Genomic DNA, 16,664 nt, shown 5'->3' on the forward strand with positions numbered 1-16,664 from the left:
TTGAAACTGCCTCTGAAAACGGGCGAATCTGAACAAAGCTGGAAGTTGACGTCAACTTCTCAAATCCTCCTCATTTGGCTCTACCTTCTATCTTTGTAACGCCCCCAAATTTACATAGGCCACTAACTGATCTGAGGTCAGTTAGTCTTCTAAATCTAGGTCGTGCAGATCTCTGCTATTCCATTACAAAATTCACTTCTTAGACTTTTTTTATTCGAGAAATCAACTACGTAAAACTCAAATATGGGCCGTTTTATGAAAATTGATGGCTAATTGCAAATTTGGTAAGTCAGTGACTTCACAAGCTCCACAATCTGCCGAGCCAGGCAGCGGCTGCTGGCCAGGTTTGCTGCCTTCCCTGTCGGCCTCTCCCCCTTCACAGACCCACTGAGCTGGAGCTCTGTCAGGATCTCCCACACGAGCTGCGCTGTGTACTTTAGAAAAGAAGAAAGTTTGGAGGTTTTGCAAGGATATTGAAAATGAACCACGGTCGTAAATGCAGTGTTGCAGATTGTACAACAGAATAGCCTACTGGTCCAGAGAAAAGGGTTTAGAACGAGTATATCAGTCTACTGGTCCAGAGAAAAGGGTTTAGAACGAGTATATCAGACGAGAGGGAGTTGTGGATCTAACGCAGCGCTGCAGAGGCACTGGCAGAGGACAGGCTTGCAGGGGTTCACTCTCCTCTCCCCGCGCTTATTAGCTACAAGGTGAGTTAATTCTTTGGTGGAGGTTTTTTTATGTCGCAAGAGTAACGTTAGAACAACACTAGTTATAATGAAAGTGTCGAAACTTTTTTATTTTGTCTCGGCTGTTTTAGCCGCTGCACCTCTCGCCTAGGAATGTCTGGGCATGCAACAGACAGAGTGTCTGTGTGTGTGTGCTGTGCGCAGGGCAGCAGTGTGTGTGTATTGGATTCGCTCAACCAATCAGCGCGTGTCTCTAATGTGTAAATGTAAATGGACTGTTTTTATATAGCGCTTTTCTAATCTTAACGACTACTCAGAGCGCTTTAATAACCATTCACCATTCACACACGTTCACACACTGTGGCCGAGGCTGCCGTACAAGGTGCCAAACACTCACACACATTTACACTCCGATGGCGCAGCATCGGGGGCAACTCGGGGTTCAGTGTCTTGCCCAAGGACACTTCGGCATGGAACTGCAGGGCCAGGGATCGAACCACCAACCTTCCGATTGGCAGGCGACCTCTCTACCACTTAGCCACAGCCACAGATGTGTGTGTATTGCGATTCTCCTCAACCAATCAGCGCGCAGCTCATCTAAATATTCACGAGCATACCATATTTGGAAGAAAAGCTGTCGTTCCAAATAGAGCCAAAACACAGGAATGCATAAGGGCCAATATAAAATGTCAACCTGGGCCATTTTCAGCCCAACCAATGTTACATACTACATTAGGAGACCATAAGGAACAGTGTGAAATACCCTATATAATCATTCTATCAGCGTATGGAGTTTTGTTTCCCAGCTTTTGAGGCGTCTTTTCCCCGTTTTTTTTGTTTTGTTTCCCCCGTCTATGGCGTTTGTTTCCCCGTCTCCGGAGTGTGTTTCCCGGCTTTTGAGGCGTCCTTTCCCCGTTGTTTTTCTTTTGTTTCCCCCGTCTATGGCGTGTGTTTCCCGGCTTTTGAGGCGCCCTTTCCCCGTTGTTTTTCTCCTAAACCCAACCTCCGCGATTCCGTTATTGTCGCGCTTCACCCGCGGTGTGTTTCCCGGCTTGTGAGGCGTCCTTTCCCCGTTGTTTTTCTCCGACCAAGCGCGTGAAAAGGGACGAAAAAGGGATGGCAATAGTGGCGACCAAGCATGTTTACATGAGACGTTAAAGGAGACTTTTAACTTCAAATAAGAACGAGAAAGGCTCCTGACCAAACGTCCTTATTTTACGAGTTGGGTGTGAGAATGTGTTGCAGCAGGATAGTGCACATACACTGCTACTCTTTTAGAGACAGAGGAGGAGATGGATGTTCCTCTGTTATTGTGACAGTAACCATCATCATCCGAGCAGAACAGACTCCAGGACTGATTATTCCCTCCAAACACACAGTCTTCACTGCCTCCTCTCCTGCAGATTCCTCTATAACTCATTGATATATCAACCCCTCCTCTCCTCTCGACCTCCCAGTAACAGCGACCAGTCAGACTATTTCTACACAGCAGCTGTGTTTTAGACTTTAATTTGGACTTTGGTTGTTTTTACAGCGAAGACTCAAAGCACACAAGGAAACATGTTTTCAAAATAGCGTGTCTCTTGCTTAGCTCCTCTTTAACACAGAAAAGCCTAAAGGGAAAAAGTGGCTCAGACAGTTGAATTAATAAAAGCTCTACTACAATCTGTTGAATAATGTGAAAAGAACACGTTAAAAAAGGGAGCAAAAGTTCTCATTAAATTACAATAAAATACAAAATGTTCTACAATAAAATACCATCAAACACAGAAACTGGTTGTAATTTTACAGCTCAACTACAAGTAATATTCTTTTATTATTAGAAAACATGTATAAAGGTGCAATATAATACTAAATAAAAACCTGTTTGACTGTTTAAATGGCTGCTGTCATTAAGGGGAGACACTACTTCAAAATATCAACATAAAACTGCCCCAGCTGATTACTGACATTAAGACCATTAGTTTTTGTATTACAGCTTTTCTGAAATGTGTTTAAACATGAAAATTAGGCATTATCTAATTCTAACATTTGGTGAATATAGGAGAAATCTACAGACACAAATAGACAGAGTGTAATCAAATCAATGTTTTCTTTCCTCTAGTCTGAAAGAAGACATGTTGTGGAAGATAAAAAGCCCAAACTCTACTACAAGCTGCTGATCAATGAGAGAAAACCTGAACACAAACACATTCAAGCACTACAAAAAACTGAGTAAATCTGTGTGAAATCAAAAGCAGAAATAACAAGTTAAAGGATTGAGGTTTGAAAATAGCAGGTGAGAGTTCATCCTCAGCTGTTGTCTCTCAGGTGTGTTTACTGCAGGAACAAAGTGATCCCTGCTGAGTCCTAGTGCTCGCCCCCCTGCTACCTTACCCTCCACATCAATAAGAGTCCTGACAGACCCCAGATCAGACTCAACTGTTCTCCTTCATTCAAAGCTACACATCTGGACTTCTCTCTGTCTGCTCACACAGGCGTCCATCTTGTTTCCCAGCTTTAAAAATCACACGTTCACCATCAGTTCAACAGTTTCTCCAACCACAACAATCCAAGACATCATCTCAACCAATCACAGCTCCACTTACTGAACTTTCAGCCAGGAACTTCAACAGTGTGCAGCTCTCTTCTGTCCTCAGCAGGTCTGTGTAGAAAAGGAGCTTCAACTTCAACTTCAACTTCCAACAGACAAAGTGAAGTTACGCAGTTTCTCATCATTAATCACAGTGTGTGTGTCCTCACTTCACTATAAAAGTATGCATTCTGACTGGTCAGACCACTAGCAGAGCCAGAAAAAAAACAATGTGGGTGTGCATTTCATGTGTGTTTTCAATAAGAGTGAAGTGTATTGTTTGATTCTTTTGCATTGCTGAGCCCCTCATGTTTTGCAGGGTGCAAAAATTTGCTCTGGTCTGATCGCTTGTCGTAGTTGTAAATAGACCTTTTGACTTTAATTCTATTTCATCCACAGACAGAAAGGAAGTGAAGGGACAACTGCAATCATGAACACGGTGATCGCTGCAGAACTTGCCTTGACCAAATACCTCAATATCGATATTGCGGCGATATTCCAGGGTTGAAAATTGGTGCTTTAACAAAATATCTTCACACTTAGATTTTAGCTAAATAATCATCAGTAATGTGGACATATCTAAGTGGGGAAAAGGCAAATAATAGAACAGCTAGAACAGTCTGGTAAGTTCAAAAAAGTACATCACTTTACTGTAATGCAGCCTTTAAAACCAGGAAAAGACAACACTTGCATGCAGTATGAACACAGTTAACACAGAACACACTTCTTCATAACATTGTGCCTTAAACTTTAATCCTCTTGCTCATATACATTGCGCAAAGGATTGTGGGTCACAGTAACCAGAAAGACATACTGGCTTGCACACTGCAAAATCTGAACGAATGTATTTAGACATCCTGGTGTTTTTGCAATAGTGCATTTGACATACTGTGTATTAAGACATACTGAATATTTTTCTGGCATACTAAATAGTTTAGTAATATGAGTATTGGAGCAATAGCTGTGGATTCGGACAGGCCTCAGTACTTGCAAACTTCCTGGGAACGCTTTCGCAAAGTCCGCAAGTCTGCAAATGGGGTGAAGTCCGTACATTTAGATTCATCCTCTTTTAGGATCAAATTCAGCATATATGCATTTATGGATTTGTTTGACCTCTGCTTATTAAACACTGTTTTCTGCACCTGAACTGTTTTTTGTGTTGTGCTGGTTCTTGCCTGCCACTTTGTAAAACCTGACACCAGTCATTTACAAGTAGCTGGTAAATGTAGTGGAGTAAATGGTGGGCACATTGGAACAGTTACAGAAATGTGTCCCATGTGAATGAGTTACTGATAGTTTACAACACTTCAGGGACTCCAAGGTCAAAACCACCAACAAATATATTGTGCTGTGATAGATATTCCTGCTTTGACATCATTTGTATGTGATTTCCAGCATCATCTATTATCTAGAATTATCCCAAAACTTTGATTTAGTTTTTCTTTCAACATCACATATCAAAGTTTGTTGGTCAATTACAAAATAATATCAGTTTAGTTTGTTCAAATCAAACCAACTCTTTACGCAATATTTTACTAACAGGCTCAGAGCTTCAGTTATCCTTACTTTTAAACATAAATCCAATATGAGAGAAGCTCTTCGTAAAGCGCGCATACATGGACAGCTTTACCAAAAACTTAAAGTAACATTACATTTACCCAGCTCAAATAGTCAACTGATCATGAAGTGTTTCTAATAAAAAAAAATAAAGTGTTGATCATCAAAGAGGTGAAATCAGGCAAATTAATATTTTGTGTTTGAGTCTGAGACAGATCTGCTTCACAGTGCAGAGTGTGTGTGAACAGACTGAACTTTGATTTCAGCAGCTGATCTTCAGTCAATGTTTCTGTCCACAGGAGATAATCTCAGACCTGCAAAGGACACAGAGACACTGAGGAACCAGACCAGACCATAAACCCAGGATAAAGAGGTTGAGTGAATGTGGTGTTGAAGGTGTGGAGGTGGATCAGTGAGTCAGAGGAGACTGTGTAGAAGGACAGAGTGCCAGCAGGACAGTCCACATACACTGCTACTCTGTTAGAGACAGAGGAAGAAGTGAGGTCTGTTCTTCTGTTATTGTGCCAGACAGAGTAACCAACATCATCAGAGCACCTCAGACTCCAGGACTGATCATTCCCTCCAAACCCACAGTCATCACTGTTTCCTCTCCTCCTGATTCCTCTGTAACTCACTGATATTTCAACCCCTCCTCTCCTCTCAACCTCCCAGTAACAGCGACCAGTCAGACCATTTCTACACAACATCTGAGGCCAGCAGTCAAATCTGTCTGGATGATCAGGATATGACTGATCCTCTCCAACAAATGTCAACTTCCTGTTGTTGTCAGACAGTTTGAGGTTTCTGTTTACTGTGTTTGTGTCCAGTTCCAGTTCACAGACATCTGATGGAGACAACAAGACACAATACAGCTGCAGGTTATCATCTGTTGATTTATTAACAACTTTACTGACAATAGAAATTATTGAATTACTGAAAATCATTTAAACTTTAATTTCATATTCAGCTGTGAATGATTTTTAACAAACTTTAACTTCAACCATACAGTTATAACATTAACAGTTATTGAACATGAGAGTCAGCATGTCAGTAATTTTCTGCTTTATTTCCTTGTGTGGAACAAAGTCTCACTAATAAAACTGTCACATCATCCCACTGCAGAACAAAGCAGCTCTGAACCCTAACACTCCACCAAAGAGCTCACATTTAGCACAACGTTCAGACCATTGAACATCAAATCTCAAACTGAACTGAGTGTGAATGAACAACAGAGGGTTGTGGGTCCACCAACTGGCTATAAGCTACTTTTCATTTACCATGGTTAGATGTAAAAAAAAACTCTAGCTGGCTCTCAAACTTTAAACACACTCACACTTCCTCACACCAAGTCTCAGTCTCTGTGGTCCACCATGGTCCATCCTGCAGGACGAAACAAAGACAGAATCAACTTCATACACTTTCACTCAGATCCAGGCCCGCCTTAACCCGCCGTTACGCCTTTCATCCCCCACCCCCCAAACTCACAATATAAATAATAAAAATATGTAATATCCACATTTGTCTATACAGCACAATATGTATTAGTTTTATTCGGGAGATATAACGGTGACATGTCCCTCTATGGGATGACCAAAACACTTAAGCCTACTTGACTATTAACACAAAAGTCAGTCTAATCCAAAACTAATAACCAGTACTTAATAATAAAACATTATATGGAATTTACAACAATTTATGGTGAAAATATTATTATTTATGTAAAGGAAACGTAGGTGACAATTCAAAATATAAAAATACAATGATATAATGCTAGCCTGGTTGACACCAGACCCTTCTCAGTTGTAACTGAGAGTGGGTCTGGGAAAGGTTCATTGACAGTTCATTTCCAAAGGGGCGTCACCAACGGACGCCACTCAAATGCCTCTGGGCGCAATTGGATAGTCCTTCAACCAATCAGACCAATGATCCAGGTGACGCTTTTCACATCCAATATCCAACTGAAAAAATGTGATTGTGGTGTTTGGTGTCGTCCCTCCACGCCCATAGACAGTACATAAGAAGTCCACGCCCTACTTATTCCTTGCAGGTGTTGCATATTGCAAACTTGTTATCTTCTGCACACACGCTGAAGAAAGTCCAAACAGCTGACATGTTGCAGGTTAATTCACGAGGTTCCCTACATGTGGGAGAATAGCGCGGACACACGGTTCACACCGCGAGCACTGCAGGTATGCGCCACACATGGTGGAAAAGTTGAGAGAAAGGAAAAAGAGACTGTGTCTCTGTCCGTGTGTGCGTGCGTCCTTGAGAACTGTAACTCGTATAACTTATGTTGTCAGTTAATTGTAATGATGACTGCCATGAAATCGCCATATGTCAGACTGGCAGCTCGCCAGTCATGGCCGTCATGTTGAATGTAAACAAAAAGCTGCTTGCTGTTGCTGCGCTATCCTCGTCTGCGTAAAGCCCGCCTCAACGGTCGTGATTGGTGTAAAGCCCGCCTCAGCGGTTGTGATTGGTGCCTCAATTTTGAGGACATTGAAAATTGGTTTGAATGGGCTCTTCGCCAGACTGACCTGCAGAGCAAATCTCAAATTTGCCGGAAGGTCGTCAGGATTTACCCAGGCTAATATAATACACTAAGGCTCTCAAATATTTATCCGCCTGTAGATCAATTTGTCATTTAATGTTATCTCTGCTCAGTCAACAAACATCTCTCCCTCCTTTTTCAATGTGCATGTGGCATTTATTCACCTCAATGATACATTGAGTTATTTTAAATAATGTATAAACCCCTGTACTGTAACTGTGTGTTTCAACACAAAGATTTGGAAGAGTTGTGATATTTTGAATAAAAAAGTCGTAATATTAGGAGACTAAAGTCGTAGCTTGATACAGTCACAATAGTTTATTAAAAAATCCACCTGGCCTACTATCTGCTGTGCATTATGTTATTCCTTTGCTGTGTGGCAGTATCCAGACCGTCTGACAGACAAAGAGCCCAATTTGGGTCTCTGAATGAGACAGAGTTTAGGGAAGCAGCTGCATGCTGCTCTATCTAACTATGGCAGAAATACATGAAGCATGCACGCATCGCATCACTTCTCCAGCATCATGGACAACAGAGCACCTCCATTATTATAAACAATAGCTGCTACACACATTAAAGAAGCTGCGCTGCTTGCCTCTATTTTTACAGACAGAGGACACAGAGTATTTTTTATTGGCTCATGATAGGCCCCTTGTTTTCATAGGTTGACATGGTTAACATGAACCAGCCAGAGTTCATCAGTTAGTGACATCTGTCCATACCTGAGAGTGTCCAGTCTCCAGCGTGGATCCTTAAGTCCAGCTGACAACAGTTTCACTCCTGAGTCTCCTGGATGATTGTAGTTCAGGTCCAGAACTCTCAGATGGGAGGGGTTGATGCTCAAAGCAGAGGCTAGAGAAGTACAGCCTTCCTCTGAGACCAGACAGCCTGACAGACTACATACCCACACACACACACACATATATATATATATATATATATATATATACACACACACACACACACACACACAATTTAGTTTGAAATATTGAATCTGCAGGTCCCAAGAGAAATAGATGCATAAAATCTTGTCCAATTACTTATGGAAATAACCATAATTCCTGCATAGTCCATTCAACATAGCTGGGATAACCCTCATGTTGAATTGGATATAATTTCAAGTGCAGTACAGATGCAAAATAATGTGTCATTGACCAAAACAGTATATTCAAGTGAAGTTTATGTGCTGTGAACCAAGATATACTTTTGACAAGCTGCTGAGTCAGCTAACCCCTTCAGTACAATATTGTTACCACATTTAATACAGCATCATAAAATAATTTTAAATTTGCATTTTAAAAAAACAGCAGTCCACTAACCTAAGAGTTCCCAGTCTGCAGTGCAGACTCTCCAGTCCAGCTGACACCAGCTTCACACCTGAATCCTGCAGGTCGTTGTTACTCAGGTCCAACTCTCTCAGACTAGAGGACTGGGAGCTGAGAACTGAGGACAGAGCTTTACAGCTTCTCTCTGACAGGTTACAGCCACTTAGTCTGAAAATAATCAGATGATAAATCCATTCAATGATTAATATGAAATAAATAACAGATCAGAGGGTCATCATTTTCAAATAGTGGTATACTAACCTGAGAGTCTAATGAGTATTCACACAGGTAGACACATTAATATGCAAATGAGAGTACACTAACCTGAGAGTTTCCAGTGTACAGTTTGGACTGTTTAGTCCAAACAACAGCTGCTTTACTCCTGAATCCTGCAGGTCGTTGTTACTTAGGTCCAGCTCTCTCAGACTAGAGGACTGGGAGCTGAGAACTGAGGACAGATCTTCACAGCTTCTCTCTGACAGGTTACAGTCACTTAGCCTAAAGCAAAAAAAGCAAAATATGAGAAATCAATTACAGCAAAAATGTTTCTGAATAAAGAAAACCTCCATTTAATCTGGATAGTTGTGTGTGCATGTACAGAGCTTTGTTGGAGGCTTTGACCACTGGCAGCAGCCTCAGAAGAGTCTCCTCTGAAGCAGAGTATTTCTTCAGGTCAAACACATCCAGATATTTTTCTGATGACAGCAAGATGAAGACCAGAGCTGACCACTGAGCAGGAGACAGTTTATCTGTGGAGAGACTTCCTGAACTCAGGGACTGTTGGATCTGCTCCACTAGAGAATGATCATTCAGTTCATTCAGACAGTGGAACAGATTGATGCTTCTCTCTGCAGACAGATTCTCACTGATCTTCTTTTTGATGTACTCAACTGTTTTCTGACTGGTCTTTGAGCTACTTCCTGTCTTTGTCAGCAGACCTCGTAAGAGAGTCTGATTGGTTTGCAGTGAAAGACCCAGGAGGAAGCGCAGGAACAAGTCCAGATGTCCATTTGGACTCTGTAAGGCCTTGTCCACAGCACTCGGGTAGAAAAGTTTTGATTTGTCTCTGAACACTTCAGACCACCAGGATATTGTTTTTTCGTCTGCCAGAAGGTTGACTCCAGAGTTGATGAATGTCAGATGGACGTGAAGAGCAGCCAGAAACTCCTGAACACTAAGATGGACGAAGCTGAACACCTTGTCCTGGTACAGTCCTCTCTCCTCTTTAAATATCTGTGTGAACACTCCTGAGTACACTGAGGCGTCTCTGATATTGATGCCACACTCTGTCAGGTCTGTTTCATTGAAGATCAGGTTGCCTTTCTGTAGCTGCTTAAAAGCCAGTTTTCCCAGTGACTCAATCATTTTCCTGCTCTCTGGACTCCAGTGTGGATCTATCTCAGCTCCTCCATCATACTTGATGTTCTTCACTTTGGACTGAACCACCAGGAAGTGGATGTACATCTCAGTCAGGGTCTTGGGCAGCTCTCCTCCCTCTCTGGTCTTCAACACGTCCTCCAGAACTGTAGCAGTGATCCAGCAGAAGACTGGGATGTGACACATGATGTGGAGGCTTCGTGATGTCTTGATGTGGGAGATGATTCTGCTGGCCTGTTCCTCATCTCTGAATCTCTTCCTGAAGTACTCCTCCTTCTGTGGGTCAGTGAACCCTCTGACCTCTGTCACCATGTCAACACAATCAGGAGGGATCTGATTGGCTGCTGCAGGTCGTGTGGTTATCCAGAGGCGAGCGGAGGGAAGCAGTTTTCCCCTGATGAGGTTGGTCAGCAGCACACCCACTGGGGTGGACTCTGTAACATCAGTCAGGATCTCAGTGTTGTGGAAGTCCAGAGGAAGTCGACACTCATCCAGACCATCAAAGATGAACACAACCTCGTCAAACCTGCAGATTCCTGCTTCTTTGGTTTCACTAAAGAAGCGATCAACAAGTTCCACCAAGCTGTACTTTTTCTCTTTCAGCACATTCAGCTCTCTGAAGGTGAATGGAAATGTGAACTGGATGTCCTGGTTGGCTTTGTCTTCAGCCCAGTCCAGAGTGAACTTCTGTGTTAAGAGTGTTTTCCCGATGCCAGCCACTCCCTTTGTCATAACTGTTCTGATTGGTTCATCTCTTCCAGGTGGGGGTTTAAACATGTCTTCTTGTCTGATTGTTGTTTCTGGTCTGTCTGGTTTCCTGGATGGTGTTTCAATCTGTCTGACCTCATGTTCATCATTGACCTCTGCAGTCCCTCCCTCTGTGATGTAGATCTCTGTGAACATCTGATTCAGAAGGGTTGGGTTTCCTGCTTTAGCAATCCCCTCAAACACAGACTGGAACTTCTTCTGCAGCTTAGATTTGAGTTTACGCTTACCACCTGCAGAAAGAGTTCCTGAATGAACACACAACAAAGAAGATCCATAAGTCAAAGAACATATGTCAACATTTCCTTAGAGAATGAGTATATGAATATGTTTTGGTAAATATTTTGAGACATTAGTAAATGTCCCATTTATCCAGCATGTTAAATCTTCAGAGAAATCCTCTTACTGCTCTGCAGACAGTCAGCCAGCTCCTCCTGCTTCATTCTCCTCAGGAAGTGCAGTGTGATCTTCAGAAATTCCTCTCTGCTGCTCCTCCTCTGCTCTTCATCCTCACTGTCCATCGCCACCTCATCCCCCCTCTTACTCTCTAAGCATTCTGGGTAATCTGGACTCAGAACTTTCTGGATCTTCTTCAGCTCGTTCTTCACAAAAGTGCAGATGTCCTCCTCCAGCAGCTGGAACAGAAGATTATATGAATGACATTCAAACTGAAATCATGGAAGCAAACATCAGATCCATGTTGGACAGACTGACAATCCACTGGTCTAAAAAGTGCAGCATGGAGATGATTGTTAGCAGAATAGATGTAGTAGTTTTTGTACATGTACAGACCATAAATACAGAGTCCAGGTTTGTTTGATGCTGCTGGGCAGACTGACCACTGAGAATCTCTGGGCTCTCCTGGTCCACTCTGTGGAGAAACGTCAAGTTTAGAGACATTTAATGACTCAAATCTGCATATAACTTCCTAAAGGTGTTAAGGTGCTAAGATGACGACAGAATGACAGGGCAAATGTGACTCAGGAGGTAGTGTGGGCTGACTGTACCCGGGAAAGAACAGATTAAGGAGTCCCGCCAGTCTGAAGAGGCAGAAAAATGCAGTTTCCAGAAGCGGTATTGTCCCAAACCCTACTGGTACTTAGGAGGAAAGAAAATCATAATGATGGAACTAACAGTTCCTTTGGAAGAGGGGTGTGAAGAAGCATCAGAGAGAAAGAAGAATTTGTATCAACACCTGGTCCACGACAGCCAGGAAAAAGTATTAACGACATAGTCACATGGTCACTGTGGAGGTGGGATATCGCGGATTGGATCCGTATGGAATCTGATGACAAAAGTGGGATGAGGGGCCAAGAAAAGAAAACAGCTACTCAAAGGCTTGTCGAAGTGAGGAAGGAGCCTCTTGTTGGCTTTGGCATATTAGAGAGGACACTAGCTGGAAGCTTGGAGGAGAGGGGCAGTGACTTGAAAATGTGTGGTTGAAACATTCCATGAAGGTTGGATACCACATGATGGCCTCTCCTCTGGGAAAAGGCTACTTCCATTTGAAATTGATGCACGAAGGGATTGTCGATGTAATGAAACCTCATGAGATGTTAGAGCTGTGTCAGAGGCAGGGATGGCAAACTTGCTGTGTGACTGTGGATTTAGGATGAAGATGCTTTAATGGCTGACTGCTCCTCAAAGCAGCCACTCTGCAGAGCATCTTCAGGATCACATCAGAGGCAGCTGAAAGATCCAGATGCTGGTGGATCAGAAGGGAGTTATCTAAGGGGTCTGATCAAGGTCGTCTGTGCCACCTGAGCAAAGGTCCACACCACAATACATTACTGATGATGTAATATATTGTCCCGTAGGGTAAGGCTCAAAACACCAAGTCTGTTTTAGCCAGTGACCCCTTTGATCAGACTGGTAGACAACCACAAACAGATTGGTGATGACTGTAGACACAAATGAATGATGAAGATGCTACCAGGAGCAGTGAGGGTAAGCAGAACAACCTGCATCAAAGGCTCTTCAACTGGGGATTGTTGCAGCACAACAGGAACTTGTGTTGGCCAGACAGCCAGCTTGGTACAAGGAGAAGGCTTCAACCACTTTCCTTCTACTGCATATTTCTTATAATCAACATTGTTAACAACAAACCTGGTAAAAAACTACTTCCAAGATCTGCAATTCTGCCTCACAACAACAGTGAGTACACAACATCAAGACACTCATTGGAAGTGGGAATAATGGCAGGGTGCACAATCTCCCCTCCAGCCTTCACCACGACAATGGAATTGATCATCTGAGCTTCCAGATGGGTCATTGGAGAAGAACGGCTCCAGGCTGCACAGCGGCTACCTCCCATTCACGCCAATATGGATGACATGACCACCCTGACCTCAACCATCGCATTACCAAGCATCTGCTGGAAAAGCTTTATGCCAACATAACATGGGAAAAGATGAAGTTAAACAGCAAATCCATCTTCTCAGAAGAGTCAGATAATTTCAGTTTTAAATACCTACCTTCCATCAGCAGGTTGTCCAACTTTAAAATTAATAATATCATCCATAGACCAGTCACTCTTCATGGACACACAGCTGGGTCCAGGTCCAGGTACTGGTCGAGGTCCAGGTCCAGGAGAGACTAGTTTCTGCTGCTGCATCCTGAAAAGCATTTTAAAATGGAGAAAACATACTGGGCTTTTCCCTGTTTTTCTATTTGCTGTATTGCATTAAGGTCTGTTTAATTTGTGATGTACTGTTATGTCTTTGTGAATTATAGAGTTTGGTCTAGACCTACTCTATCTGTAAAGTGTTCTGAGATAACTTCTGGTAGGATTTGACACTATAAATAAAATTGAATTTAACATTAGGGCTGGACGATACAGCTAAAACCTTCTCTCCAGACGTTGACTTGTGTTCTTGTGTCCCTGTGAAACGTCATCTTGTGTTGCCAAAGTCCTGTCCCAATATACAAGTTTGCATTTCACCAAGAACAGTTAAGATTCCCTGAAATGTTCTTGACACACCCATTTTAACGAGGATGCATTGGTTGGTAACTTGTATGAACTTGGCAGCAATCATAACCCAACATTCAATTCAGCATTCAACAAGGGTCTAATTTCCAGTACATTTTAACAATTTTCGCCATCTTATTCACCACTAAATTCACTTCTGACAACGTTTTAGGCGAGAAATTAACTGTTTAGATTTTGAATATAGGCCTTCTTGCCAAAATCGTTGGCGAATTGACAAGTTGCTTCAAAGTTTTCGGAGTTTAGAAGCTCCATAATGTGACGCGACAGCCAGCTAGCGCCTGCCGGGGCCGCTAGCTCGTCACTCAGCCAGTCCTGCTCAGAGACCCCGCTGTAAGCTGGAGGTCTCTCAGACCGGTCTCGTAAATAAGAGGCTTTTATTTCGCCATTGACGGATCGTTTGTTTAAATATCATAAAAAATGTCCATCATAAGATTAACGGGAACCTGTGGTTAACTCCCTTTTCGGAGTTAAACTCCACAAGCGCATGCAGGCTTGACAACCTCGCTGGCCGGCCGTCTCACACACACACACACACACACACACACACACACACACACACACACACACACACACACACACGGCCGCAGCGGGGGAGAGAAAGATACCCATTTCTCTTCGAGAGACTTGTTTAAATTATGACATAGGCTATATACATTAGATTTAGTATTTTTTGGTGTATTTGTTTTCTGATTTATTAGAAATTGAGTTTCAGTCTGTATGATAAATGAACAGTTTAAAAGTGGTAACATGCTATGACATGTTATGTAGACTAAATGGGAGATACCAACCTTTATAATTTTAATTGCTAATTTCCATCTGTTGTCCCATATATACAGTGCACTACAATAATATAGAAATGATAATTCCACATAACACTAATAGGGACACCTAGGACATGGCAGTGCATAGGCCTACTTCTTTTTTTAATTTAAACTGACTTAAACTAATACTTTAAACTAATACACTAATAATAGTAGGGATGGCGTTCCACTCCTTTGAATAAGTAAGGGGTGTTTGATAGAGTTGGGCGTATCGATCTAAATATCGATAGTATCGATACCAAGATGAGTATTAGTATCGGATCGATACTGTTGTGATGAGATCGATACTTTTGTTTCAGTTTCTCTCCGAGTTCATGCGAGCACAGCGTCTCTCCAAGTCTGAGTTTGCCTTTTAAAAGACCCAAACAGATTGATATAGTTTACCATGTTGAGCCTGAAGGTGTTTCATGCTTGTCGGGCACTGCCAACATCGGCACAAAACGTCTAGTCGCTCTAACTGATTGCCATCAGATCAGCCGTCAGATCAGCGGTCAGAGCAGCGGTCAGAGCAGCTCAAAGAACACACGTTTGCGTCATATCGCCGTCCAGACCGCCCCAATCTCACTAAGCGCAAGAAGCATGAAACACGTTTAGTTTGCCTTAATTGTAAACCTGTAAAGGTAGCTGTACAGGTGTCCACTCTCTGGAAGATGTTATTCTTCTTCTCAGGAGAGTCACATAATAAACTTCAGTTTTAAATACTTACCTTCCATCAGCAGGTTGTCCAACTTTAAAGTCAATATAATCATCCATGGACTGGTCACTCTTCATGGACACACAGCTGTGTCCAGGTCCAGATCCAGGTTCAGGATCAGGTCCAGTGGTTTTAGAGGGAGGGACTCCCTCATCTTTGTCCTCACACTGACTCATAGCAGAGTCCACACCTTCATCTGGAGAGGACACCTGCTAGGAGAGATGACCTCTGTCACAAGAACACTGGCTGTTTATATGCACAACAATATTTTTTGCCCTTATTCTGAAAAACACAATATATTCAGGGTGTGATTAGTGAAAAAAGCAGAGGAGGGGGGGGATGTTTTTTGATCATGCACAACAAAACTAAACATGCAAGAATTAAATCCCCCTCCAATACCATGGATGTAGTCAGGCATGCCAAACACTTAAATATGCACTTCAGCTCTTTCACGCCAGATTGCGGAGTTCACTTAGCAGCGAAAACAAAATACTTTCAAGCAGGAAATGCTCATAGCCCCCTAACCCTAACCCCCTTACCCCCTAACCCTTCGTTCCTCTGGAGTGTTTTAAACCAAACCACAATCTTTTTCCTAAACTTAACGAGTCGTTTTGGTGCCTAAACTTAACTGTCAGCGCCGCATGACGCTCACTTTTTCTGGCTAAACTCCACTACCATCCATGGCCTCTGAATGGAGCGTCACCTGGCGGTGCCTGTAGCCGGCTAACAGTCACCTATTGGCAGCTAAACAACTGCCACTGGTAGCCGGCTCCCCGGAGCGCTGTAGTCAGCGTCCCAGAGCTCTGCAGCCGGCTTCCCGGAGCTCTGTAACTCACCGGCTACAGAGCTCCAGGACGCCGGCTCCAGAGCTCCGGGATGGCGTCACATCACTTCTACAAAGAAATCCAGCCATGCCAACAAAAGACAGACCCATTTTTGTCACTACGTATAGTACAGAGGCAGAACAAATTAAGAGAATAATAAGAAACAATTGGGGTATTATTGAAAGTGATGATGTGCTTGGCCAGTTGTTTCCTGAGCCACCTCTGGTCACTTTCAGGAGATGCCCTACGATTTGAGACAAACTGGCCCGGAGCTATTTGAAACCAGAAGGCCAACAAACGTGGTTGGGATCTAAGCCCAAAGGGTCTCACAAATGTCAACACTGCAATCATTGTACAAATGTATTACAGACCAAAACCTTTGGTGATGTTGTATCCCAAAAACAATTTACCATTAACCATTCATTTCATAAACTGTAAAACTGTATTTGTTATATAGACTGGAATGCCCTGACTGCAAAGTGTTTTATATAGGAAGAACT

The 16,664-nt window shown here is 42.7% G+C and overlaps 1 protein-coding gene across 1 annotated transcript in view; it reads right to left on the reverse strand.

Moving 5' to 3' along the window:
* Positions 1 to 3,992: 3,992 nt before the first annotated feature.
* LOC120575322 (protein NLRC3-like) overlaps positions 3,993 to 16,664 on the reverse strand; it is a 21,506-nt gene continuing 8,834 nt past the window's right edge. Inside the window, exons 3-13 of the mRNA XM_039826039.1 lie at positions 15,353 to 15,549; positions 13,311 to 13,451; positions 11,629 to 11,707; positions 11,551 to 11,561; positions 11,243 to 11,466; positions 9,293 to 11,084; positions 9,019 to 9,192; positions 8,689 to 8,862; positions 8,092 to 8,265; positions 6,152 to 6,198; positions 3,993 to 5,662 (exon numbers count right to left, since the gene is read on the reverse strand). Of these exons, the coding sequence (XP_039681973.1) occupies positions 5,127 to 5,662; positions 6,152 to 6,198; positions 8,092 to 8,265; positions 8,689 to 8,862; positions 9,019 to 9,192; positions 9,293 to 11,084; positions 11,243 to 11,466; positions 11,551 to 11,561; positions 11,629 to 11,707; positions 13,311 to 13,451; positions 15,353 to 15,549 (3,549 nt within the window). The 3' untranslated portion in view covers positions 3,993 to 5,126. The remainder of the gene's footprint in view (positions 5,663 to 6,151; positions 6,199 to 8,091; positions 8,266 to 8,688; positions 8,863 to 9,018; positions 9,193 to 9,292; positions 11,085 to 11,242; positions 11,467 to 11,550; positions 11,562 to 11,628; positions 11,708 to 13,310; positions 13,452 to 15,352; positions 15,550 to 16,664) is intronic.

Source organism: Perca fluviatilis, chromosome 15 (assembly GCF_010015445.1).
Source record: "Perca fluviatilis chromosome 15, GENO_Pfluv_1.0, whole genome shotgun sequence".
Classification (NCBI taxonomy): Eukaryota; Metazoa; Chordata; class Actinopteri; order Perciformes; family Percidae; genus Perca; species Perca fluviatilis.